A 27,159-nucleotide genomic window follows, 5' to 3' on the forward strand; every position below is an offset into this window, starting at 1 on the left:
GATATCAGACCAATAGCAGTTGATACCAGGAGGCCGTAGAAACGATGTAAAAGAGTCTTGAATAGAGACTTAACATCCCATTAAAACAAAATATTGCAATTTTGAAACTGCAGTGGTATTCTGGACGAGGTATTTGTAGCGTACTGCAGTTATACTGCACTCTGGACGAGGTATTTGTAGAGTACTGCAGTTGTACTGCACTCTGGGTGAGGTATTTGTAGCGTACTGCAGTTGTACTGCACTCTGGACGAGGTATTTGCAGAGTACTGCAGTTGTACTGCACTCTGGACGAGGTATTTGCAGAGTACTGCAGTTATACTGCACTCTGGATGAGGTATTTGCAGAGTACTGCAGTTGTACTGCACTCTGGACGAGGTATTTGCAGAGTACTGCAGTTATACTGCACTCTGGACGAGGTATTTGTAGCGTACTGCAGTTATACTGCACTCTGGACGAGGTATTTGTAGCGTATTGCAGTTATACTGCACTCTGGACTAGGTATTTGTAGCGTACTGCAGTTATACTGCACTCTGGACGAGGTATTTGCAGAGTACTGCAGTTGTACTGCACTCTGGACTAGGTATTTGTAGCGTACTGCAGTTGTACTGCACTCTGGACGAGGTATTTGTAGCGTACTGCAGTTGTACTGCACTCTGTATTTGTAGCGTACTGCAGTTGTACTGCACTCTGGACGAGGTATTTGTAGCGTACTGCAGTTGTACTGCACTCTGGACGAGGTATTTGTAGCGTACTGCAGTTGTACTGCACTCTGGACGAGGTATTTGTAGCGTACTGCAGTTGTACTGCACTCTGGACGAGGTATTTGTAGCGTACTGCAGTTGTACTGCACTCTGGACTAGGTATTTGCAGAGTACTGCAGTTGTACTGCACTCTGGACGAGGTATTTGTAGCGTACTGCAGTTGTACTGCACTCTGGACGAGGTATTTGTAGCGTACTGCAGTTGTACTGCACTCTGGACTAGGTATTTGTAGCGTACTGCAGTTGTACTGCACTCTGAACAATCTTTTTTTCATAGAGGTTCTTGAAACATATTCCCTTTAGAATGAGAATATAATATTTTGACGAACTTCACTCTGATCACATGCAGGTGAAAACTTCTCTGGCTACATGATCGTGTCGTTTTGAGTGTTTGTGTGTGTTTGTACTATTTAATCCCTCTCTGTTTCATTTGCTAAACTTCTGTTGGTGTTTTCTATGATAGCTGCTTCTGAGTAAAAACTCACTCCTCAGATTTACGTTATAGATATAGATTCATGATTCATCTTGAGATCAGATAATGAATCTGTGTCCTAAATTGCACCCTATTCCTTATAAAGCCTTATGGGTACAGGTCAAAAGTAGTGCACTGCACATGTATAGTGAATAGGGTGCGATTTGAGAGCCTGATTCTCTCATTCAGAGATAATGTATAGGGAATAAGGTGTCTGATGTTGTTGTCCAGACTGGAACGTCTCCATGTCTTCATGTCTGATGTTGTTGTCCAGACTGGAACGCCTTCATGTCTTCATGTCTGATGATGTTGTCCAGACTGGAACGTCTTCATGTCTGATGTTGTTGTCCAGACTGGAACGTCTTCATCTCTGATGTTGTTGTCCAGACTGGAATGTCTTCATGTCTCCATGTCTGATGTTGTTGTCCAGACTGGAACGTCTCCATGTCTTCATGTCTGATGTTGTTGTCCAGACTGGAACGTCTTCATGTCTGATGTTGTTGTCCACACTGGAACGTATTCATGTCTTCATGTCTGATGTTGTTGTCCAGACTGGAACGTCTTCATGTCTGATGTTGTTGTCCAGACTGGAACGTCTTCATGTCTGATGTTGTTGTCCAGACTGGAACGTCTTCATGTCTTCATGTCTGATGTTGTTGTCCAGACTGGAATGTCTTCATATCTTCATGTCTGATGTTGTTGTCCAGACTGGAACGTCTCCATGTCTTCATGTCTGATGATGTTGTCCAGAATGGAACGTCTTCATGTCTGATGATGTTGTCCAGACTGGAACGTCTTCATGTCTTCATGTCTGATGATGTTGTCCAGACTGGAACGTCTTCATGTCTGATGTTGTTGTCCAGACTGGAACGTCTTCATGTCTGATGTTGTTGTCCAGACTGGAACGTCTTCATGTCTGATGTTGTTGTCCAGACTGGAACGTCTTCATGTCTTCATGTCTGATGTTGTTGTCCAGACTGGAACGTCTTCATGTCTTCATGTCTGATGATGTTGTCCAGACTGGAACGTCTTCATATCTGATGATGTTGTCCAGACTGGAACGTCTTCATGTCTTCATGTCTGATGATGTTGTCCAGACTGGAACGTCTTCATGTCTCCATGTCTGATGATGTTGTCCAGACTGGAACGTGTTCATGTCTTCATGTCTCCATGTCTGATGTTGTTGTCCAGACAGGAATGTCTTCATGTCTGATGATGTTGTCCAGACTGGAACGTCTCCATGTCTGATGTTGTTGTCCAGACTGGAACGTCTCCATGTCTTCATGTCTGATGTTGTTGTCCAGACTGGAACGTCTCCATGTCTTCATGTCTGATGATGTTTTCCAGACTGGAACGTCTTCATGTCTGATGTTGTTGTCCAGACTGGAACGTCTCCATGTCTTCATGTCTGATGTTGTTGTCCAGACTGGAACGTCTCCATGTCTTCATGTCTGATGTTGTTGTCCAGACTGGAACATCTTCATGTCTTCATGTCTGATGTTGTTGTACAGACTGGAACGTCTTCATGTCTGATGTTGTTGTCCAGACTGGAACGTCTCCATGTCTTCATGTCTTCATGTCTGATGATGTTGTTGTCCAGACTGGAACTTCTTCATGTCTCCATGTCTGATGTTGTTGTCCAGACTGGAATGTCTTCATGTCTTCATGTCTGATGATGTTGTCCAGACTGGAACGTCTCCATGTCTTCATCACTGATGTTGTTGTCCAGACTGGAACGTCTTCATGTCTGATGATGTTGTCCAGACTGGAACGTCTTCATGTCTTCATGTCTGATGATGTTGTCCAGACTGGAACGTCTCCATGTCTTCATGTCTGATGATGTTGTCCAGACTGGAACGTCTCCATGTCTTCATGTCTGATGTTGTTGTCCAGACTGGAACATCTTCATGTCTTCATGTCTGATGATGTTGTCCAGACTGGAACGTCTCCATGTCTTCATGTCTGATGATGTTGTCCAGACTGGAACGTCTCCATGTCTTCATGTCTGATGTTGTTGTCCAGACTGGAATGTCTTCATGTCTTCATGTCTGATGATGTTGTCCAGACTGGAATGTCTCCATGTCTGATGTTGTTGTCCAGACTGGAACGTCTCCATGTCTTCATGTCTGATGTTGTTGTCCAGATTGGAACGTCTTCATGTATTCATGTCTGATGTTGTTGTCCAGATTGGAACTTCTCCATGTCTTCATGTCTGATGATGTTGTCCAGACTGGAACGTCTTCATGTCTTCATGTCTGATGATGTTGTCCAGACTGGAATGTCTTCATGTATTCATGTCTGATGTTGTTGTCCAGACTGGAACGTCTCCATGTCTTCATGTCTGATGATGTTGTCCAGACTGGAACTTCTTCGTGTCTGATGTTGTTGTCCAGACTGGAACGTCTTCATGTCTCCATGTCTGATGATGTTGTCCAGAATGGAACGTCTTCATGTCTCCATGTCTGATGATGTTGTCCAGACTGGAACGTCTTCATGTCTGATGTTGTTGTCCAGACTGGAACGTCTCCATGTCTGATGATGTTGTCCAGACTGGAACGTCTTCATATCTCCATGTCTGATGATGTTGTCCAGACTGGAACGTCTTCATGTATTCATGTCTGATGTTGTTGTCCAGACTGGAACGTCTTCATGTCTCCATGTCTGATGATGTTGTCCAGACTGGAACGTCTTCATGTCTGATGTTGTTGTCCAGACTGGAACGTCTTCATGTCTGATGATGTTGTCCAGACTGGAACTTCTTCATGTCTTCATGTCTGATGATGTTGTCCAGACTGGAACGTCTCCATGTCTTCATGTCTGATGTTGTTGTCCAGACTGGAACGTCTCCATGTCTTCATGTCTGATGATGTTGTCCAGACTGGAATGTCTTCATGTCTCCATGTCTGATGATGTTGTCCAGACTGGCACGTCTCCATGTCTTCATGTCTGATGTTGTTGTCCAGACTGGAACTTCTTCATGTCTGATGTTGTTGTCCAGACTGGAACGTCTTCATGTCTCCATGTCTGATGTTGTTGTCCAGACTGGAACGTCTCCATGTCTTCATGTCTGATGATGTTGTCCAGACTGGAACGTATTCATGTCTTCATGTCTGATGTTGTTGTCCAGACTGGAACGTCTTCATGTCTTCATGTCTGATGTTGTTGTCCAGACTGGAACGTCTCCATGTCTTCATGTCTGATGATGTTGTCCAGACTGGAACGTCTTCATGTCTTCATGTCTGATGTTGTTGTCCAGACTGGAACATCTTCATGTCTTCATGTCTGATGATGTTGTCCAGACTGGAACGTCTTCATGTCTCCATGTCTGATGATGTTGTCCAGACTGGAACGTCTTCATGTCTGATGTTGTTGTCCAGACTGGAACGTCTCCATGTCTTCATGTCTGATGATGTTGTCCAGACTGGAACTTCTTCATGTCTGATGTTGTTGTCCAGACTGGAACGTCTTCATGTCTTCATGTCTGATGTTGTTGTCCAGACTGGAATGTCTTCATGTCTCCATGTCTGATGATGTTGTCCAGACTGGAACGTCTCCATGTCTTCATGTCTGATGTTGTTGTCCAGACTGGAACGTCTTCATGTCTCCATGTCTGATGATGTTGTCCAGACTGGAACGTCTTCATGTCTCCTGATGATGTTGTCCAGACTCTTCATGTCTGATGATGTTGTCCAGACTGGAACATCTCCATGTCTTCATGTCTGATGTTGTTGTCCAGACTGGAACGTCTTCATGTCTCCATGTCTGATGATGTTGTCCAGACTGGAACATCTTCATGTCTCCATGTCTGATGATGTTGTCCAGACTGGAACGTCTTCATGTCTGATGATGTTGTTGTCCTGACTGGAACGTCTTCATGTCTCCATGTCTGATGATGTTGTCCAGACTGGAACATCTCCATGTCTTCATGTCTGATGATGTTGTCCAGACTGGAACGTCTTCATGTCTAATGATGTTGTTGTCCTGACTGGAACGTCTTCATGTCTGCTGATGTTGTCCAGACTGGAACGTCTTCATGTCTGATGATGTTGTTGTCCTGACTGGAACGTCTTCATGTCTGATGATGTTGTCCAGACTGGAACGTCTTCATGTCTTTTTCCGTGTCGACAGATTCCCTGTCTTCTGGAGATGATGAAGACCATGATGAAGACTGGGACGATACAGGTAATGGAAATGGTGTGCTCCATCTTTTCATCTTTTAATCTCTTAATCTCTTAATCTCTTCGTCTCTTCATCTCTTCATTCATTCTTCCTGATGTCAGTAGATGTTGAACTGAAAGCCATAATGTAATACACACTGATAATGTAATAAATATGATGCATTACGTAATAATGTTTTTGCACCTAATGTAATCATTATTACATTACAAATTGGGTAAAAAATATTTTTAAATGATAACAACCTAAAATCACTCGTTTGAGTCACACACTTGAGGGAAGCCTTGCATCTGCATCAATGGGCCACAACAGACTCTCACTTTAATTCTGACCTAAGAAACGACGACAAACAAAGACCTAACAAATAAAAACTTGAAGAAATACCTTGCAGTCATGTGATTATCCAAGTTGTAATGATTACCAACATATTCCACAGGAGTTTCACTTCTCCTTATCCCAGGAATGACCAGGACACTTTGACCTTTCAGAGTGCAGATGGAAACCAGACTGTTATTCACCAGGACACTTTGACCTTTCAGAGTGCAGATGGAAACCAGACTGTTATTCACCAGGACACTTTGACCTTTCAGAGTGCAGATGGAACCAGACTGTTATTCACCAGGACACTTTGACCTTTCAGAGTGCAGATGGAACCATGACAGGCAGACAGACTGACTGATTCACTCACTTACACACACACTCACACTTAACCCATCGATCCAAGGCCAAAATCGGAATTTTTCCTTACTTTAATTTTTCTACCATTACAGTCCTCTTATAAGCCTCACACACTGGACCCACTCCAGTTAGCCTACCTCTCCAACAGATCCACTGAAGGTGCCATGTCCATCACGATTCACACGGCCGTAACACATCTGGACAAGAGGAACACCTATGTGAGAATGCTGTTCATTGACGACAGTTCAACATTCAACACTATTGTTCCCTCCAAACTCAACACCAAGCTCAGAGCCCTGGGTCTGGACACCAAGCTCAGAGCCCTGGGTCTGGACATCACCCTCTGAAACTGGATCCTGGACTTTCTGACGGGCAGGCCACCACAGGCTATGACGATTAGCAACAACACGACCTCCACAATGACGCATAACACAGGGGCCCCCCAGGGGTGTGTCCCCAGCCCCTCCCTGTTCACCCATGTGTTCTGTCCATGACCACAAGGCCCTCCAGTGGGTGGTGAAGACGGTCCAGTACATCTCTGGGACCTTGTTCCCACGCATCCAGGACATCTACTGGGGAAACGTTGCCTGAGGAAGGCCTGCAACATCATCAAAGACCCCACATACCCCAACCACGAGCTGTTCACTCACTTACCGTTGGGCATACATTTTTGGGTCATGATGTCTGATACCAACAGGTTCAGAGACAGTTTCTATCTACAAACCATAAGACTGTATCAGAGCATGAGGTCTGATACCAACAGGCTCAGAGACAGTTTCTATCTACAAACCATCAGACTGTTGAACACTTGAACTGACCACCTGCTCTGATTCTCTGAACTTTAGCACACAGACATGCAATCACACACACACACACATTCATAGTACACACAGACCCACACAGACACACACATGTACACACACACACACACACGTATATTCATACTACACACACACGTACATTCATACTACACACACACATACATTCAGACACACACACACACACACACACACGTACACACACACATGTACACACACACACACACACACGTACACACACACACACACACACACACACACACACGTACACACACACACACACACACACACACACACACACACACACACACACACACACACACACACACACACACACACACACATTCATACTACACACACATGTACACACACATTCATACTACACACACACACACACACACACACATGTACACGTACACACACACACATGTACACGTACACACACACACACACACACACACACACACACACACACATGTACACACACACACACACACACACACACACACACACACACACACACACACACACACACGTACACACACACACACACACACGTACACACACACACACGTACACACACACACACGTACACACACACACACGTACACACACACACACACCACAACTGCTGCTACCAGTCTCTTATTATGATACTGCACAATTTATACACAATCCCCCCTTTCCCCAAAACATATGTAATATACTATACATGGTGCCTTCCTGTATAATATACTGATGCTACAATGTTCTGTTTTACTGAGACTTTATGTTCCTATTGTTAAACTTGATCATTGTTGTTGCATTGGGGAGAATCAACCAGCAGTGATCATTTGGTTGTGTCCACTGCGTATTCTGTAGATCTGACAGAATCTACACAACTAGAATCCACACAACTAGACCGTATGGACGTTTAACAGCGTTTCCTTCTCGGGTCAACCAGTACAAGAAACATTTCAACGCAAAGTTGTGTTCTGGTATTGTGTCGATATCACAACTCTCTGGGAATGTTTTATCCGCAATATCTAAATTTGTCTTAATCCAAATGATCTTCCTGTTTATATCTGCTGGGAAACGTGAGCTTTCCAAAATTAGTCCACTGGTTTAATAAGCTGTCCAGTTACATTACCTTAGTAATGTGAAATGGGAATGTGGTGTGTAGCTATTACTGCAACATGCAAGGTTGGGGTGAATTCCTCAAATTCAATTCTAATTCAGCTCTCGCTCCCTGTAAATTCCAGGTCAGTCTTTGAATTCAGAGATTAAAACTATAAAATTCCAATTCAATTCCAAAGATTAAATTATTTTACAATTCCAATTATTATTTTTAGGTTGTTATTACATTATTGGTTCAAGTTATTATGCTGTTTGTAGATGGGGCCTGTCTGGGGCCTGTCTGGGGCCTGTCTGGGTCCTGTCTGGGTCCTGTCTGGGGCCTGTCTGGGCCTGTCTGGGTCCTGTCTGGGGCCTGTCTGGGGCCTGTCTGGGTCCTGTCTGGGTCCTGTCTGGGTCCTGTCTGGGTCCTGTCTGGGTCCTGTCTGGGTCCTGTCTGGGTCCTGTCTGGGTCCTGTCTGGGTCCTGTCTGGGTCCTGTCTGGGGCCTGTCTGGGGCCTGTCTGGGTCCTGTCTGGGTCCTGTCTGGGTCCTGTCTGGGTCCTGTCTGGGTCCTGTCTGGGGCCTGTCTGGGTCCTGTCTGGGTCCTGTCTGGGTCCTGTCTGGGTCCTGTCTGGGGCCTGTCTGGGGCCTGTCTGGGGCCTGTCTGGGTCCTGTCTGGGTCCTGTCTGGGTCCTGTCTGGGGCCTGTCTGGGGCCTGTCTGGGGCCTGTCTGGGTCCTGTCTGGGTCCTGTCTGGGGCCTGTCTGGGTCCTGTCTGGGCCTGTCTGGGGCCTGTCTGGGTCCTGTCTGGGGCCTGTCTGGGTCCTGTCTGGGGCCTGTCTGGGGCCTGTCTGGGGCCTGTCTGGGTCCTGTCTGGGGCCTGTCTGGGGCCTGTCTGGGGCCTGTCTGGGTCCTGTCCTGTCTGGGTCCTGTCTGGGGCCTGTCTGTCTGGGTCCTGTCTGGGGCCTGTCTGGGGCCTGTCTGGGGCCTGTCTGGGTCCTGTCTGGGGCCTGTCTGGGGCCTGTCTGGGGCCTGTCTGGGTCCTGTCTGGGGCCTGTCTGGGGCCTGTCTGGGTCCTGTCTGGGTCCTGTCTGGGGCCTGTCTGGGTCCTGTCTGGGGCCTTTCTGGGGCCTGTCTGGGTCCTTTCTGGGGCCTGTCTGGGGCCTGTCTGGGGCCTGTCTGGGTCCTGTCTGGGGCCTGTCTGGGGCCTGTCTGGGTCCTGTCTGACACGTTACTCATCAGTCGGGTTCAAAATCCAATAATTATTAGCAGGTATTACAATATAATTTGCTACATGGTTACAGCAGGGGACAGAGAGGGGACAGAGAGGTTAAACCCCCTACGTAGCAGGGGACAGAGAGGTTAAACCCCCTACGTAGCAGGGGACAGAGAGGTTAAACCCCCAAGTAGCAGGGGACAGAGAGGTTAAACCCCCAAGTAGCAGGGGACAGAGAGGTTAAACCCCCTACGTAGCAGGGGACAGAGAGGTTAAACCCCCTACGTAGCAGGGGACAGAGAGGTTAACCCCCTACGTAGCAGGGGACAGAGAGGTTAAACCCCCTACGTAGCAGGGGACAGAGAGGTTAACCCCCTACGTAGCAGGGGACAGAGAGGTTAAACCCCCTACGTAGCAGGAGACAGAGAGGTTAAACCCCCCACGTAGCAGGGGACAGAGAGGTTAAACCCCCTACGTAGCAGGGGACAGAGAGGTTAAACCCCCTACGTAGCAGGGGACAGAGAGGTTAAACCCCCCCACGTAGCAGGGGACAGAGCGGTTAAACCCCCTACGTAGCAGGGGACAGAGAGGTTAATCCCCCACGTTTCAGGGGACAGAGAGGTTAAACCCCCACGTAGCAGGGGACAGAGAGGTTAAACCCCCACGAGCAGCAGGGGACAGAGAGGTTAAATCCCCTACGTAGCAGGGGACAGAGAGGTTAAACCCCAAGTAGCAGGGGACAGAGAGGTTAAACCCCCAAGTAGCAGGGGACAGAGAGGTTAAACCCCCAAGTAGCAGGGGACAGAGAGGTTAAACCCCCTACGTAGCAGGGGACAGAGAGGTTAAACCCCCTACGTAGCAGGGGACAGAGAGGTTAAACCCCCAAGTAGCAGGGGACAGAGAGGTTAAACCCCCAAGTAGCAGGGGACAGAGAGGTTAAACCCCCAAGTAGCAGGGGACAGAGAGGTTAAACCCCCAAGTAGCAGGGGACAGAGAGGTTAAACCCCCTACGTAGCAGGCAGACACACTCTACTCTAATGCCTTTTTTGTTTTGAAAGAGAGAGAGGGTTTGTGGTTTTTAGTCACCATTTTTAGTCACCAACTTAATGAGTGGTTAGGGTTGGATCAGTCTGCTGTGGGGAGAAATGAGCTCATACCATACCCTGTAGAATAACTCTGCTGTTTTACCCTTGGTCAAGAAGACAGAGCTCTCACACAGAGAGAGGAGGCAGCCAGCCTCAAAGTAGCCTGCAATACATTACAGGTCACAGTATGTCAATGAAACTGGAATAATCACAGCTGTCTGTGTGGCTGTGTGTCTGTGTGTCTGTGTGTCTGTCTGTCTGTCTGTCTGTCTGTCTGTCTGTCTGTCTGTCTGTCTGTCTGTCTCTGTCTGTCTGTCTCTGTCTGTCTCTGTCTGTCTGTCTGTCTGTCTCTGTCTGTCTCTGTCTGTCTGTCTCTGTCTGTGTGTCTGTCTGTGTGTCTGTCTGTCTGTCTGTCTGTCTGTCTGACTGTCTGTCTGTCTGTCTCTGTCTGTCTGTCTCTGTCTGTCTGTCTGTCTGTCTCTGTCTGTCTGTCTCTGTCTGTCTGTCTGGCTGTCTGTCTGTCTGTCTGTCTGGCTGTCTGTCTGTCTGTCTGTCTGTCTGTCTGTCTGTCTGTCTGTCTGTCTGTCTGTCTGTCTGTCTGGCTGGCTGTCTGTCTGTCTGTCTGGCTGTCTGTGTGACGTGTCACACACTACACACTACACACTACACACTACAGGCCACACACACACACTACACACTACAGGCCACACACTACACACTACAGGCCACACACTACACACTACACACTACAGGCCACACACTACACACTACACACTACACACTACAGGGTTAGATCTGTGTTCCTAAACTATGTTAACAGGGTTAGATCCGTGGTGATGAGCTATGCAGCATTGCTGGTGCGCAGGGCAGCGCTAAGCTACCGTTGGGGCACCACTGGGCCGTCTCTGTTTGTCTAGGGCCCCGAGGGGCCAGGGGCAGCATGCAGAGCTCCCTGTAATCTGAATCAGAACTGCCAGTGTTGCTGCTCCTCTCAACTCTGCTCCTCTCTCAGCCCCCCCCAACTCTGCTCCTCTCTCAGGCTCCCTCAACTCTGCTCCTCTCTCAGCCCCCCCCCAACTCTGCTCCTCTCTCAGGCTCCCCCCAACTCTGCTCCTCTCTCAGGCTCCCCCAACTCTGCTCCTCTCTCAGGCCCCCAACTCTGCTCCACTCTCAGGCTCCCCCAACTCTGCTCCTCTCTCAGCTCCCCCCCCAACTCTGCTCCACTCTCAGCCCCTCCCCCAACTCTGCTCCTCTCTCAGCCCCCCAACTCTGCTCCTCTCTCAGGCTCCCCCTAACTCTGCTCCTCTCTCAGGCTCCCCCAACTCTGCTCCTCTCTCAGGCTCCCCCCAACTCTGCTCCTCTCTCAGCCCCCTCCCAACTCTGCTCCTCTCTCAGCCCCCAACTCTGCTCCTCTCTCAGGCTCCCCCAACTCTGCTCCACTCTCAGCCCCCCAACTCTGCTCCTCTCTCAGCCCCCCAACTCTGCTCCTCTCTCAGCCCCCCCCAACTCTGCTCCTCTCTCAGCCCCCCCCAACTCTGCTCCACTCTCAGCCCCCCCAACTCTGCTCCTCTCTCAGCCCCCCCAACTCTGCTCCTCTCTCAGCCCCCAACTCTGCTCCTCTCTCAGCCCCCCAACTCTGCTCCTCTCTCAGGCCCCCCAACTCTGCTCCACTCTCAGCCCCCCACAACTCTGCTCCTCTCTCAGGCTCCCCCAACTCTGCTCCACTCTCAGCCCCCCCAACTCTGCTCCTCTCTCAGGCCCCCCAACTCTGCTCCACTCTCAGGCTCCCCCCAACTCTGCTCCTCTCTCAGCCCCCCCCAACTCTGCACCTCTCTCAGGCCCCCAACTCTGCTCCTCTCTCAGCCCCCCCAACTCTGCACCTCTCTCAGCCCCCCCAACTCTGCTCCTCTCTCAGCCCCCCCAACTCTGCTCCTCTCTCAGCCCCCAACTCTGCTCCTCTCTCAGCCCCCCAACTCTGCTCCTCTCTCAGCCCCCCCCAACTCTGCTCCTCTCTCAGCCCCCCAACTCTGCTCCCTCTCAGCCTCCCCCCCCAACTCTGCTCCTCTCTCAGCCCCCCCCCCCAACTCTGCTCCTCTCTCAGCCCCCCCCAACTCTGCTCCTCTCTCAGCCCCCCCCAACTCTGCTCCACTCTCAGCCCCCCCTGCAACTCTGCTCCTCTCTCAGGCTCCCCCAACTCTGCTCCACTCTCAGCCCCCCCCCCAACTCTGCTCCTCTCTCAGGCTCCCCCCAACTCTGCTCCCTCTCAGCCCCCCAACTCTGCTCCTCTCTCAGCCCCCCCAACTCTGCTCCTCTCTCAGGCTCCCCAACTCTGCTCCTCTCTCAGCCCCCCCCAACTCTGCACCTCTCTCAGCCCCCCAACTCTGCTCCTCTCTCAGCCCCCCAACTCTGCTCCTCTCTCAGCCTCCCCCAACTCTGCTCCTCTCTCAGCCCCCCAACTCTGCTCCTCTCTCAGCCCCCCCAACTATGCTCCTCTCTCAGCCCCCAACTCTGCTCCTCTCTCAGCCCCCCAACTCTGCTCAGCTCTCTCAGCCCCCTCCCCCAACTCTGCTCCACTCTCAGCCCCCCTCCCCCAACTCTGCTCCTCTCTCAGCCCCCCAACTCTGCTCCACTCTCAGCCCCCCCAACTCTGCTCCACTCTCAGCCCCCCCCAACTCTGCTCCTCTCTCAGCCCCCCCAACTCTGCTCCTCTCTCAGCCCCCCAACTCTGCTCCTCTCTCAGCCCCCCCCAACTCTGCTCCACTCTCAGCCCCCTCCCCCAACCCCCCAACTCTGCTCTCTCAGCTCCCCCAAACTCTGCTCCTCTCTCAGCCTCCCCCCAACTCTGCTCCTCTCTCAGCCCCCCCCAACTCTGCTCCTCTCTCAGCCCCCCCAACTCTGCTCCTCTCTCAGCCCCCCAACTCTGCTCCTCTCTCAGCCCCCCAACTCTGCTCCTCTCTCAGCCCCCCCAACTCTGCTCCTCTCTCAGCCCCCCAACTCTGCTCCTCTCTCAGCCCCCCAACTCTGCTCCTCTCTCAGCCCCCAACTCTGCTCCGCTCTCAGCCCCCCAACTCTGCTCCTCTCTCAGGCCCCCCAACTCTGCTCCTCTCTCAGGCCGCCCCCAACTCTGCTCCTCTCTCAGCCCCCCCAACTCTGCTCCTCTCTCAGCCCCCCAACTCTGCTCCTCTCTCAGCCCCCAACTCTGCTCCTCTCTCAGCCCCCCCAACTCTGCTCCTCTCTCAGCCCCCCTCCCCCAACTCTGCTCCACTCTCAGCCCCCCTCCCCCAACTCTGCTCCACTCTCAGCCCCCCCAACTCTGCTCCACTCTCAGCCCCCCAACTCTGCTCCTCTCTCAGCCCCCCCCCAACTCTGCTCCTCTCTCAGCCCCCCCCAACTCTGCTCCTCTCTCAGCCCCCCAACTCTGCTCCTCTCTCAGCCCCCCCAACTCTGCTCCACTCTCAGCCCCCCCTCCCCCAACTCTGCTCCTCTCTCAGCCCCCCAAACTCTGCTCCTCTCTCAGCCCCCCCCAACTCTGCTCCTCTCTCAGCCCCCCAACTCTGCTCCTCTCTCAGGCTCCCTCAACTCTGCTCCTCTCTCAGCCCCCCCAACTCTGCTCCTCTCTCAGGCCCCCCCAACTCTGCTCCTCTCTCAGGCTCCCCCAACTCTGCTCCTCTCTCAGGCCCCCCCAACTCTGCTCCTCTCTCAGCCCCCCAACTCTGCTCCTCTATCTGAGCCCTGTTACACTGCCCCCTGTTACACTGCCCCCTGTTACACTGCTGTTACACTGCCCCCTGTTACACTGCCCCTGTTACCCTGCCCCCTGTTACACCCCCTGTTACACTGCCCCCTGTTACCTGCCCCCTGTTACACTGCCCCCTGTTACACTGCTCCCTGTTACACTGCCCCCTGTTACACTGCCCCTGTTACACTGCCCCCTGTTACACTGCTGTTACACTGCCCCCTGTTACACTGCTGTTACACTGCCCCCTGTTACACTGCTGTTACACTGCCCCTGTTACACTGCTGTTACACTGCCCCTGTTACACTGCCCCTGTTACACTGCTGTTACACTGCCCCATGTTACACTGCCCCCTGTTACACTGCCCCATGTTACACTGCCCCCTGTTACACTGCCCCCTGTTACACTGCTGTTACACTGCCCCCTGTTACACTGCCCCTGTTACACTGCTGTTACACTGCCCCTGTTACACTGCCCCCTGTTACACTGCTGTTACACTGCCCCATGTTACACTGCCCCCTGTTACACTGCCCCATGTTACACTGCCCCCTGTTACACTGCCCCCTGTTACACTGCTGTTACCCTGCCCCTGTTACACTGCCCCCTGTTACACTGCTGTTACACTGCCCCCTGTTACACTGCCCCCTGTTACACTGCTGTTACACTGCCCCCTGTTACACTGCCCCCTGTTACACTGCTGTTACACTGCCCCTGTTACACTGCCCCCTGTTACACTGCCCCTGTTACACTGCCCCCTGTTACACTGCTGTTACACTGCCCCATGTTTCAGCTGATATTACCATAGCACATACAGTAGGATACTGTACATACCAGTACCAGTCAAAAGTCTGTACACACCTACTCATTCAAATGTTTTTCTCTATTTTTATTATTTTCCACGCTGTAGAATAATAGTGAAGACATCAAAACTATGAAATAACACATATGGAATCATGTAGTAAACAAAAGGATATTAATCAAATCAAAATAGATTTTATATTTGAGATTCTTCAAATATTCCCTCTTTGCCTTGATGACAGCTTTGCACACTCTTGGCATTCTCTCAACCAGCTTCACCTGGAATGCACCAACAGTCTTGAAGGAGTTCCCACATATGCTGAGCACTTGTTGGCTGCTTTTCCTTCACTCAGCGGTCCAACTCATCCCAAACCATCTCAACTGAGTTGAAGTCGGGTAATTGTGGAGGCCAGGTAATCTGATGCAGCAATTTATCACTCTCCTTCTTGGTAAAATAGCCCTTCCACAGCCTGGAGGTGTGTTGGGTCATTGTCCTGTTGAAAAACAAATGATAGTCCCACTAAGCACAAACCAGATAGGATGGTGTATCGCTGCAGAATGATGTGGTAGCCATGCTGGTTAAGTGTGCCTTGAATTCTAAATAAATCACTGACAGTGTCACCAGCAATGCACCCCCACACCATCACACCTCTTCCTCCATGCTTCACGGTGGAAACCACACATGTGGAGACCATCCGTTCACCTTTGTGTTTCACAAAGACATGGAGGTTGGAACCAAAAATCTCACATTTCTACTCATCAGACCAACGGACAGATTTCCACTGGTCTAACGTCCTTTGCTTGTTTCTTGGACCAAGCAAGTCTCTTCTACTTATTGGTGTCCTTTTGTAGTGGTTTCTTTGCAGCCTGATTCACTCAGTCTCCTCTGAACAGTTGATGTTGAGATGTGTCACTTGAACTCTGTGAAGCATTTATTTGGGCTGGTAACTCTAATGAACTTATGCTCTGCATCAGAGGTAACTCTGGGTCTTCCTTTCCTGTGGCGGTCCTCATGAGAGCCAGTTTCATCATAGCACTTGATGGTTTTTTCAACTGCACTTTAAGAAACATTCAAAATTCTTGAGATTTTCCACATTGATTGACCTTCGTGTCTTAAAAGTAATGATGGACTGTCGTTTCTCTTTGCCTATTTGAGCTGTTCTTGCCATAATATGGACCTGATCTTTTACCAAATAGGGCTATCTTCTGTATACCACCCCTACCTTGTCACAACACAACTGTTTCAGACGCATTAAGAAGGAAATAAATTCCACAAATTAACAAGACACACCTGTTAATTGAAATACATTCCAGGTGACTACCTCATGAAGCTGGTTGAGAGAATGCCAAGAGTGTGCAAAGCTGTCATCATGGCAAAGGGTGGCTACTTTGAAGAATCTCAAATATAAAATATATTTTGATTTGTTTAACACTTTTTTTGGTTACTACATGATTCCATATGTGTTATTTCATAGTTTTGATGCCTTCACTATTATTCTACAATGTCAAAAATCGTACAAATAAAGAATAACCCTGGAATGAGTAGTTGTGTCCAATCTTTTGACTGGTACTGTATGTACACAGAAAACAAGTGTGCAGAAAGAAATCATGAATTTTCAGTCAAAAAAATTCAAATGTCAGAAACACAAGTATAAATTAATCTTGAACAACACCATAATTGAACACACAAAACATTTCTCATAACTTGGTCTGACCATATCTGTATCTGGAGTGGGGGAGGAGGAGGAGAGAGAGGATTGGAGGAGAGAGAGAGGATTGGAGGAGAGGTAGACCTCATTATGAACTCAGAGTTTTTATGTGTATGTGTGTGTGTGTGTGTGTGTGTGTGTGTGTGTGTGTGTGTGTGTGTGTGTGTGTGTGTGTGTGTGTGTGTGTGTGTGTGTGTGTGTGTGTGTGTAAGAAGAGTATAATTAACTGGGTGAAATACCACAGTGTGCATCACAGCAGCAATATTTGTTCGTCTGTTCGAGGATCGGACCAAGATGCGGCGTGGTTCATGATGATTTCAATAACAAAAGCACTGAACACTATGAAATACAAAAACAATAAACGAATACGTGAAATAACAAAACCGAAACAGTACCGTGTGGTGAAAAACACAGACACGGAAACAAACACTCACAAACCAACAGTGAAACCCAGGCTACCTAAGTATGATTCTCAATCAGAGACAACTAACGACACCTGCCTCTGATTGAGAACCATACTAGGCCCGAAACAGAAACCAAACATAGAAACACAAAACATAGACTGCCCACCCCAACTCACACCCTGACCATACTAAATAAATACAAAACAAAGGAAATAAAGGTCAGAACGTGACAAAACACATACATACAACTCATGTTTATTTATTTTCCCATTTGCACATTGTTACAACACTGTATATAGACATAACATGACATTTGAAATGTCTTTATTATTTTGGAACTTCTGTGAGTTTAATGTTTACTGTTCATTTTTATTGTTTATTTCACTTGTGTTTATTATCTATTTCACCTGCTTTGGCAATGTTAACACATGTTTCCCATGCCAATAAAAACCTTGAATTGAATTGAATTGAGTGGAGATGAGAGAGTGGAGTGGAGGGAGGGAGGGAGGGGGGGAGGGAGGGAGGGAGGGAGGAAGGGAGGGAGAGAAGGGGTAAAGAAGCAGTGAAGGACTGGTGAAGATTTCCCTTTTAAGGTGGCATTGCTTGTGTGTGTGTGTGTGTGTGTGTGTGTGTGTGTGTGTGTGTGTGTGTGTGTGTGTGTGTGTGTGTGTGTGTGTGTGTGTGTGTGTGTGTGTGTGTGTGTGTGTGTCAGCTGGTTTCTCTTAGCTGCTGGTCTAGGGTTTACTAATGTGCTCTCTCTGTCTCTCTCTCTCTCTCTCTCTCTCTCTCTCTATGTCTCTCTGTGTGTGTGTGTGTCTCTCAATTCAATATCAATTCAATTTCAATTTAAGGGGCTTTATTGGCATGGGAAACATATGTTTACATTGCCAAGGCATGTGAAGTAGATAATAAACAAAAGTGAAATAAACTATACAAATTAACAGTAAACATTACACTCACAAAAGTTCCTAAAGAATAAAGACATTTCAAATGTCATATTATGTGCACAAAGTTCAAGTACAAAAGGGAAAATGAATGGTGTTTGTTCTTCACTGGTTGCCCTTTTCTTGAGGCAATAGGTCACAAATCTTGCTGTGTAATGCACACTGTGGTATTTCACCCAGTAGATATGGGAGTTGTGCATCAAAATTGGGTTTGTTTTCTAATTCTTTGTGGGTCTGTGTAATCTGAGGGAAATATGTCTCTCTAATATGGTCATACATTTGGCAGGAGGTTAGGAAGTGCAGCTCAGTTTCCACCTCATTTTGTGGGCAGTGAGCACATAGCCTGTCTTCTCTTGAGAGCCAGGTCTGTCTACGGCGGCCTTTCTCAATAGCAAGGCTATGCTCACTGAGTCTGTACATCGTCAAATATTTCCTTAATTTTTGGTCAGTCACAGTGGTCAGGTATTCTGCCGCTGTGTACTCTCTGTTTAGGGCCAAATAGCATTCTAGTTTGCTCTGTTTTTTTGTTGATTCTTTCCAATGTGTCAAGTAATTATCTTTTTGTTTTCTCATGATTTGGTTGGGTCTAATTGGGTTTCTGTCCTGGGGCTCTGTGGTTCTGTTTGTGTTTGTGAACAGAATTCTGCATCTAGAGTCTTAATTTGGTGTTTGTCTCATTTAGTGAATTCTTGGTTGGTGAGCGGACCCCAGACCTCACTGCCATGAAGAGAAATGGGTTCTATAACTGATTCAAGTATTTTTAGCCAGATCCTAATTGGTATGTTGAATTTGATGTTCCTTTTGATGGAGTAGAAGGCCCTTCTTGCCTTCTCTCAGATCGTTCACAGCTTTGTGGAAGTTACCTGTGGTGCTGATGTTTAGGCCAAGGTATGTATCGTTGTTTTGTGTGCTCTAGGGCAATGGTGTCTAGATGGAATTTGTATTTGTGGTCCTGGTGACTGGACCTTTTTTGGAACACCCTTATTTTGGTCTTACTGAGATTTACTGTCAGGGCCCAGGTCTGGCAGAATCTGTGCAGAAGATCTAGGTGCTGCTGTAGACCCTCCTTGGTTGGTGACAGCAGCATCAGATCATAAGCAAATAGTTGACATTTTACTTCAGATTCTAGGAGGGTGAGGCTGGGTGCTGCAGACTGTTCTAGTGCCCTCGCCAATTTTCTCTCTACACTATTTCTCTACTCAATTCAATTCAAAGGGGTTTATTGAAATGGGAAACATACACTTGTCCCCCCTTGCTGCTACAACAGCCTCCACACTTCTGGGAAGGCTGTTTCCACTCGATGTTGGAACATTGCTGCTACAACAGCCTCCACTCTTCTGGTAAGGCTGTTTCCACTCGATGTTGGAACATTGCTTCTATAACAGCCTCCACTCTTCTGGGAAGGCTTTCCACTAGATGTTGGAACATTGCTGCTATAACAGTCTCCACTCTTCTGGGAAGGCTTTCCACTAGATGTTGGAACATTGCTGCTATAACAGCCTCCACTCTTCTGGGAAGGCTTTCCACTAGATGTTGGAACATTGCTGCTATAACAGCCTCCACTCTTCTGGGAAGGCTTTCCACTAGACGTTGGAACATTGCTGCTATAACAGCCTCCACTCTTCTGGGAAGGCTTTCCACTAGACGTTGGAACATTGCTGCTATAACAGCCTCCACTCTTCTGGGAAGGCTTTCCACTAGACGTTGGAACATTGCTGCTATAACAGCCTCCACTCTTCTGGGAAGGCTTTCCACTAGACGTTGGAACATTGCTGCTATAACAGCCTCCACTCTTCTGGGAAGGCTTTCCACTAGACGTTGGAACATTGCTGCTATAACAGCCTCCACTCTTCTGGGAAGGCTTTCCACTAGACGTTGGAACATTGCTGCTATAACAGCCTCCACTCTTCTGGGAAGGCTTTCCACTAGACGTTGGAACATTGCTGCTATAACAGCCTCCACTCTTCTGGGAAGGCTTTCCACTCGATGTTGGAACATTGCAGCGGGGACTTGTTTCCATTCAGCCACCAGAGCATTAGTGAGGTTGGGCACTGATGTTGGGCCTGGATTAGGCCTGGCTCACAGTCGGTGTTCCAATTCATCTCTAAGGTGTTCGATGAGGTTGATGTCAGGGCTCTGCTCAGGCCAGTCAAGTTCTTCCACACCGATCTCGACAAAGCATTTCTATATGGACTTTGCTTTGTGCGCAGGGGCATTGTCATACTGAAACAGGAAAGGGCCTTCCTCAAACTGTTGCCATAAAGTTGGAAGAACAGAATCGTCTAGAATGTCATTGTATTCTTAAGCATTAAGATTTCCCTTCACTGGAACCTAGGCCGAACCATGAAAAACAGCCCCAGACCTTTATTCCTCCTCCACCAAACTTTACAGTTGCCACTATGCATTGGGGCAGGTGGCATTCTCCTGGCATCCCCCACATGGTTTATAAACATATTTTATACATAATGTTGCTACTACCATCTCTTATGACCGAAAATAGCTTCTGGACATCAGAACAGCGATTAATCACCACAAACTGGACAGAGATGTTTTCTTTAATGAGTCCGACACAAAGGATATCCTACTCCCAGTCAAAATCCCTGTCATTCGCGTGAAGAAAAGACAGAAATACAGGGGGCGGAGGTCGAATGAGTAAACTGCCTTCACCATCCGTTCTATTGACCAACGAGCAATCACTGGAGAATAAACTAGATGATCTACCAACAGGACATTAAAAACTATAATATCTTGTGTTTCACCAAGACACGGCTGAACGACATCACGTATAATATAGAGCTGACTAGCTACTCCTGCATCAGCAGGACAGAGCAGCTACTGATAAGGGGATGTGTGTCTATTTGTCAGTAACAGCTGGAGCGCGATGTCTAATATTAAAAACCTCATGATAAACTGTAGACTATCTACCAAGAGAGTTTTCACCTGAGGTAGAGTACCTAATGATAAGCTGTAGACCACACTATCTACCAAGAGAGTTCTCATCTATATTATTCATAGCCGTCTATTGACCACCACAGACCGATGCTGGTACTAAGACTGCTATCAACCAACTCTATAAGGCCATAAGCAAAGAAGAAAACGCTCATCCAGAAGCTGCGCTCCTAGTGGCCGGGGACTTTAATGCAGGCAAGAACAAACGTTCTACCAGCATGTCACGTGCAACCAGAGGGGGAAAAAATCTTGACCACCTTTACTTCACACACAGAGACATACAAAGCTCTCCCTCGCCCTCCAAAGCAGGAAGTACCAGTGACTCGCTCAATACGGAAGTGGTCAGATGACGCGGATGCTACACTACAGGGCTGTTTTGCTAGCACAGACTGGAATATGTGCCAGGATTCATCCAATGGTATACCACCTCAGTCACCGGCTTCATCAATAAGTGCATCAACGATGTGGTCCCCACAGTGACAGTACGTACATATCCAAACCAGAAGCCATGGATTACAGGCAACCGAGCTAAAGGCTAGAGCTGCCGCTTTCAAGAAGCGTGACACTAATCCGGACTCTTATAAGAAATCCTGCTATATCCTCAGACGAACCATCAATCAGGCAAAGTGTCAAAACAGGACTAAGAACGAACCCTACTACACAGGCTCTGATGCTCGTCGGATGTGGCACGGCTTGCAAACTATTACTGTCTACAAAGAGATACCCAGCCTGAGCTAGCCAGTGATGCGAGCCTACACGACGAGCAAAATTCCTTTCATGCTCGCTTCGAGACATGTAACACTGAAGCATGCATGGGAGCACCAGCTGTTCCGGACGACTGTGTGATCATTCTCTCCGTAGCCGATGTGAGCCTTTAAACAGGTCAACATTCTCAAGGGTGCAGGGCCAGACAGATTACCAGGATGTGTACTCAAAGCATGCGCGGACCAATTGGCAAGTGTCTTCACTGAAATTTTCAACCTCTACCTGAACGAGTCTGTAATACCTACATGTTTCAAGCAGACCACCATAGTCCCTGTGCCCCAGATCACTAAGGTAACCTGCCTAAATGACTACCGCCCCGTAGCACTCATGCCGGTAGCCATGAAGTGCTTTGAAAGGTTGATCATGACTCCCATCAACACCATCATCCCAGAAACCCTAGACTCAATTCGCATACCGCCCCAGCAAATCCACAGATGACGTAATCTCAATCACACTCCACACTGCCCTTTTCAACCTGGACAAAAGGAACACCTATGTGAGAGTGCTGTTCATTGACTACAGCTCAGCGTTCAACACCATAGTGCCCTCAAAGCTCATCACTACGCTAAGGACCCTGGGACTAAACACCTCCCTTTGCAACTGGATCCTGGACTTCCTGACGGGCCGCCGCGGGGGGTAAGGGTAGGTAACAACACATCTGCCACGCTGATCCTCAACACTGGTGCCCCTTAGGGGTGCGTGCTTAAAAAGTTCTACAGCTGCACCATCGAGAGCATCCTGACCGGTTGCATCACCACCTGGTATGGCAACTACTCGGCATCTGACCGTAAGATGCTACAGAGGGTAATGCGTACTGCCCAGTACATCACTGGGGCCAAGCTTCCTGACATCCAGAACCTCTATACCAGGCGGTGTCAGAGGAAGGCCCAGTACATCACTGGGCCAAGCTTCCTGACATCCAGAACCTATACACCAGGCGGTGTCAGAGGAAGGCCCAGTACATCACTGGGGCCAAGCTTCCTGACATCCAGAACCTATATACTAGGTGGTGTCAGAGAAAGGCCTAAAAAATGTCAAAGACTCCAGTCACCCAAGTCATAGACTGTTCTCTCTGCTACCGCACGGCAAGCGGTACCGGAGCGCCAAGTCTGGGTCCAATAGGCTCCTTAACAGCTTCTACACCCAAGCCATAAAACTGCTGAATAATTAGTAAAATGGCCACCTGGACAAGTTACATTGACACCACCCCCATTCGCTGTTTATTATCTATGCATAGTCACTTTACCCCTACCTACATTTACAAATTACGTCAACTCAGCTGTACCACCCCATATTGACTCGGTACCGGTACCCCCTGTATAAAGCCTTGTTATTGTTATTTTATTGTGTTACTTTTTAATTACATTTTTTACTTTAGTTTATTTCAGAAATATTTTCTTAACTCTATTTCTTGAACTGCATTAATGGTTAAGGGCTTGGAAGGAAGCATTTCACGGTATTTGGCGCTTGTGAAAAATAACATTTGATTGGATTTGTTTGAGATGGTGAAGCGTGATTCATTACTCCAGAGAACGCTGCTCCGGAGTCCAATAGCGGCAAAGTTTACACCATTCCAGCTGACGCTTGGCATTGTGCATTCTTAGACTTGTGTTCAGCTGCTCGGCCATCCAAACCCATTTTATGAAGCTCCTGATTAACAGTTATTGTGCTGACGTTGCTTCCAGAGGCAATTTGAAACTCGGTAGTGAGTGTTGCAACCGAGAACATAAGATTTTTACGCACAATGTGCTTCAGCACTCGGCGGTTTCATTCTGTGTGCTTGTGTTGCCTACCACTTCGTCTAGGAGCCGTTGTTGCTCCTAGACGATTCCAGTTTACAATGACAGCACTTACAGTTGACTGAGGCAATTTGGTGAAATTACTTGTTGGAAAGGTAGCATCCTATGACGGTGCCAAGTTGAAAGTCCCTGAGCTCTTCAGTAAGGCCATTCTACTGCCAATGTTTGTCTATGGAGATGGCATGGCTGTGTGCTGGATTTTATACACCTGTCAGCAACGTGTGCGGCTGAAATAGCCGAATCCACTAATTTGAAGGGGTGTCCACACACTGCTGTATATATAATGCATCTAGTTTATGTGTTGTGTCAACATCTAGCTATTTATATTAATCAGGAAGTTAAATCTGATACACTCAAACAGTCCACGATGACTAACATGCCCTCCTCTCTCTCCTGTCCAATCAGAAGGCCCGTATTGGACCAGACCGGACCGCATGGAGAAGAAGCTCCTCGCTATCCCAGCAGCCAATACCGTCAAATTCCGTTGCGCTGCCGCTGGAAACCCCACGCCCTCCATCCATTGGCTGAAGAATGGGAAGGAGTTTAAGGGTGAACAGAGGATGGGCGGGATCAAGGTGAGTCAGACAACCAATCAGACATTAGTAGTCAGAAGTTAGTCGACAGAGGTATACAGAGTTCTTACCAAGGAGGCATCCCAAATAGCACCCTATTCCCTACACAGTGCACTACTTTTGACCAAGGCCCTATAGAGCAGTACTTTAAGCCCTACGGACCTTGTCAAAAGTAGTGCACTATATAAGATATATGAGTATTAAATAGGCTGTTTGAGAATGTTTGAATCCTAAGCAACCTGCATACACATAGCTTGAAGTACAATAGACCAACATAGCTCCTGTAGTTGGTCAAAGCTGTGTGCTAGAAAACCTTGGTAGGGCATGGGTGGAGTAGGCATTGTGTTGCTCATGTGAATTTCCTTGATTCTTCAGCTTCAGACCAATGCCTACTTCTCACTTAAACATAGTTTTTCATTTTTCATTTCCATGGTTTTTAGAATGTCATTTTCTGTTAGAGGAACTGCACACACTGATTAGTTTTTTTGGTCTCCTCAAGAAATCCTGGCAGCCATGACAGATGCCAAACGCGAGTTGGCTTGTGGGTGGGGTTAGCTTGTGGGTGGGGTTAGCTTGTGGGTGGGGTTAGCTTGTGGGTGGGGTTTGATGTGAGTGTTTTTTGGGTGTGTCCTTTCCACCACCACACATCCATCTGTCAGAACCTTGCAGCTGTTTCCTCAATCACAAAAAGCAAACCTCCTGCAGGTTGAGGTCCATAACTACAGGCAGATTGTATGCTGAGATGCCAAAGGAAGCTTTGAATAGGTCCGTAGCCTACAGAGTAATAACACAATAAGGTATTAGCTAAATGTATGTACACTAAACAAAAATATGAACGCAACATATAAAGTGTTGGTTTAATAATGAGCTGAAATATAAGATCCCAGAAATGTTCCATACGCACAAAAAGCTTATTTGTCTTACATGTGGTGCACGAATGTGTTTAGTTCCCTGCTAGTGAGAATGTATCCTTTGACAAGATAATCCATCCACCTGACAGGTGTGGCATATCAAGAAGCTGATTAAACAGCATGATTATTACACAAGTGCACCTTGTGCTGGGGACAATAAAATGCCCCTCTAAAATGTGCAGTTTTGTTTTGAGGCAGTGTGCAATTGGAATGCTGATTGCAAGAATGTCCCCCAGAGCTGTTGCCAGATAATTTAATGTTAATTTCTCTACCATAAGCCGCCTTCAACATTGTTTTAGAGAATTTGGCAGTACGTCCAAACGGCCTCACAACCGTATACCACGTGTATGGCGTTGTGTCGGCGAGTGGTTTTCTGATGTCAACGTTGTGAACAGACTGTCCCATGGTGGCAGTGGAGTTTTGGTATGGGCAGGCATAAGCTACGGACAACGAAAACAGAGTTGCATTTTATCGATCGCAATTTGAATGCACAAAGAAACCAGAAAGGAAATCCTACGGCCCATTGTCGTGCCATTCATCCGCTGCCATGCACGGCTCGATGTCTCAAGGATCTGGACACCATTTCTGGAAACTGAAAATGTCTTGGCCTGCATACTCACCAGACATGTTTGGGATGCTCTGGATCGATTTGTAGGACAGCGCATTTCCAGTTCCTGCCGATATCCAGCAACTTCGCACAGCCACTGCAGAGTGGAACAACATTCCACAGGCCACAATCAACAGCCGGATCAATCAACAGCCTGATCAATCAACAGCCTGATCAATCAACAGCCTGATCAATCAACAGCCTGATCAATCAACAGCCTGATCAACCAACAGCCTGATCAACCAACAACCTGATCAATCAACAGCCTGATCAACCAACAGCCTGATCAATCAACAGCCTGATCAATCAACAGCCTGATCAACCAACAGCCTGATCAATCAACAGCCTGATCAACCAACAGCCTGATCAATCAACAGCCTGATCAATCAACAGCCTGATCAACTCTATACGAAGGAGATGGGTCGTGCTGCATGAGGCAAATGGAGGTCACACCAGATACTGACTGGTTTTCTGATCCACACCAGATACTGACTGGTTTTCTGATCCACACCAGATACTGACTGGTTTTCTGATCCACACCAGATACTGACTGGTTTTCTGATCCACACCAGATACTGACTGGTTTTCTGATCCACACCAGATACTGACTGGTTTTCTGATCCACACCAGATACTGACTGGTTTTCTGATCCACACCAGATACTGACTGGTTTTCTGATCCACACCAGATACTGACTGGTTTTCTGATCCACACCAGATACTGACTGGTTTTCTGATCCACACCCCTAATTGTTTTTAAGGAGTCTGTGATCACCAGATGCATATCTGTATTCCCAGTGAAATCCATATTCTAAGGCCTATTTCATGTATTTCAATGTATTGATTTCCTTACCACAATCTTTGAAATTGTTGCATGTTGAGTTGATATTTTTAATTATAAAAGACAGCATTAGAGGAAGGGAGGAAAGGACAACTAATGAAGTAATATATATAATTACAAGGAACTGGAACATAGGAGTCAAAAGCCCCAGATTAGGAATCAATAAGGTGGAAATAGAAACAAAAGGACATAGGTGGGGGACTGCAGGTGTGTTGGATGATGCCCGAATGTTTGTGTGATTGGAAAAGTGTGATGAGTTGACTTTTGCTACAAAACACCCTTATTCTAAAATGGATTAAATAAAGACATTTCCTCTACACAGAATACGCCATAATGACAAAGCAAAAACAGGTTTTTCGAAATTATTATTTAAAACTGAAATACCTTACATCATTTAAAACTGAAAAACCTTACATAAGTGTTTATTCATTTATTTATCTCACATTTATTTAACCAGGTAGGCCAGTTGAGAACAAGTTCTCTTTTACTACTGTGTCCTTGCAAAGCAGTGCGACAAAAAACAACACAGAATTACACATAGGATAAACAAAAGTACAGTCAATAACACAATATGTAAATATGTATACAGTGTAATGGAGTAAGATGGTAAGATGGTAAGGCAATAAATAGGCCATAGTAGCGAGGTAATTACAATTTAGCAAATTAACACTGAAGTCATAGATGTGCAGATGATGATGTGCAAGTAGAAATACTGGTGTGCAAAAGAGTGAAAAGTAAATAAAAACAATATGGAGATGAGGTAGGTAGATTGGGTGGGCTATTTACAGATGGTCTATGTACAGCTGCAGCGATCGGTAAGCTGCTCA

At 47.6% G+C, this 27,159-nt stretch overlaps 1 protein-coding gene across 1 annotated transcript in view; it reads left to right on the forward strand.

Moving 5' to 3' along the window:
- The window catches only part of fgfr3 (fibroblast growth factor receptor 3), a 231,061-nt gene that overhangs the window by 90,727 nt on the left and 113,175 nt on the right, over positions 1 to 27,159 (forward strand). Inside the window, 2 exon segments of the mRNA XM_065025045.1 lie at positions 5,361 to 5,414; positions 23,808 to 23,977. Of these exon segments, the coding sequence (XP_064881117.1) occupies positions 5,361 to 5,414; positions 23,808 to 23,977 (224 nt within the window).

This window comes from Oncorhynchus nerka, linkage group LG12 (genome assembly GCF_034236695.1).
Source record: "Oncorhynchus nerka isolate Pitt River linkage group LG12, Oner_Uvic_2.0, whole genome shotgun sequence".
NCBI classification, from domain to species: domain Eukaryota; kingdom Metazoa; phylum Chordata; class Actinopteri; order Salmoniformes; family Salmonidae; genus Oncorhynchus; species Oncorhynchus nerka.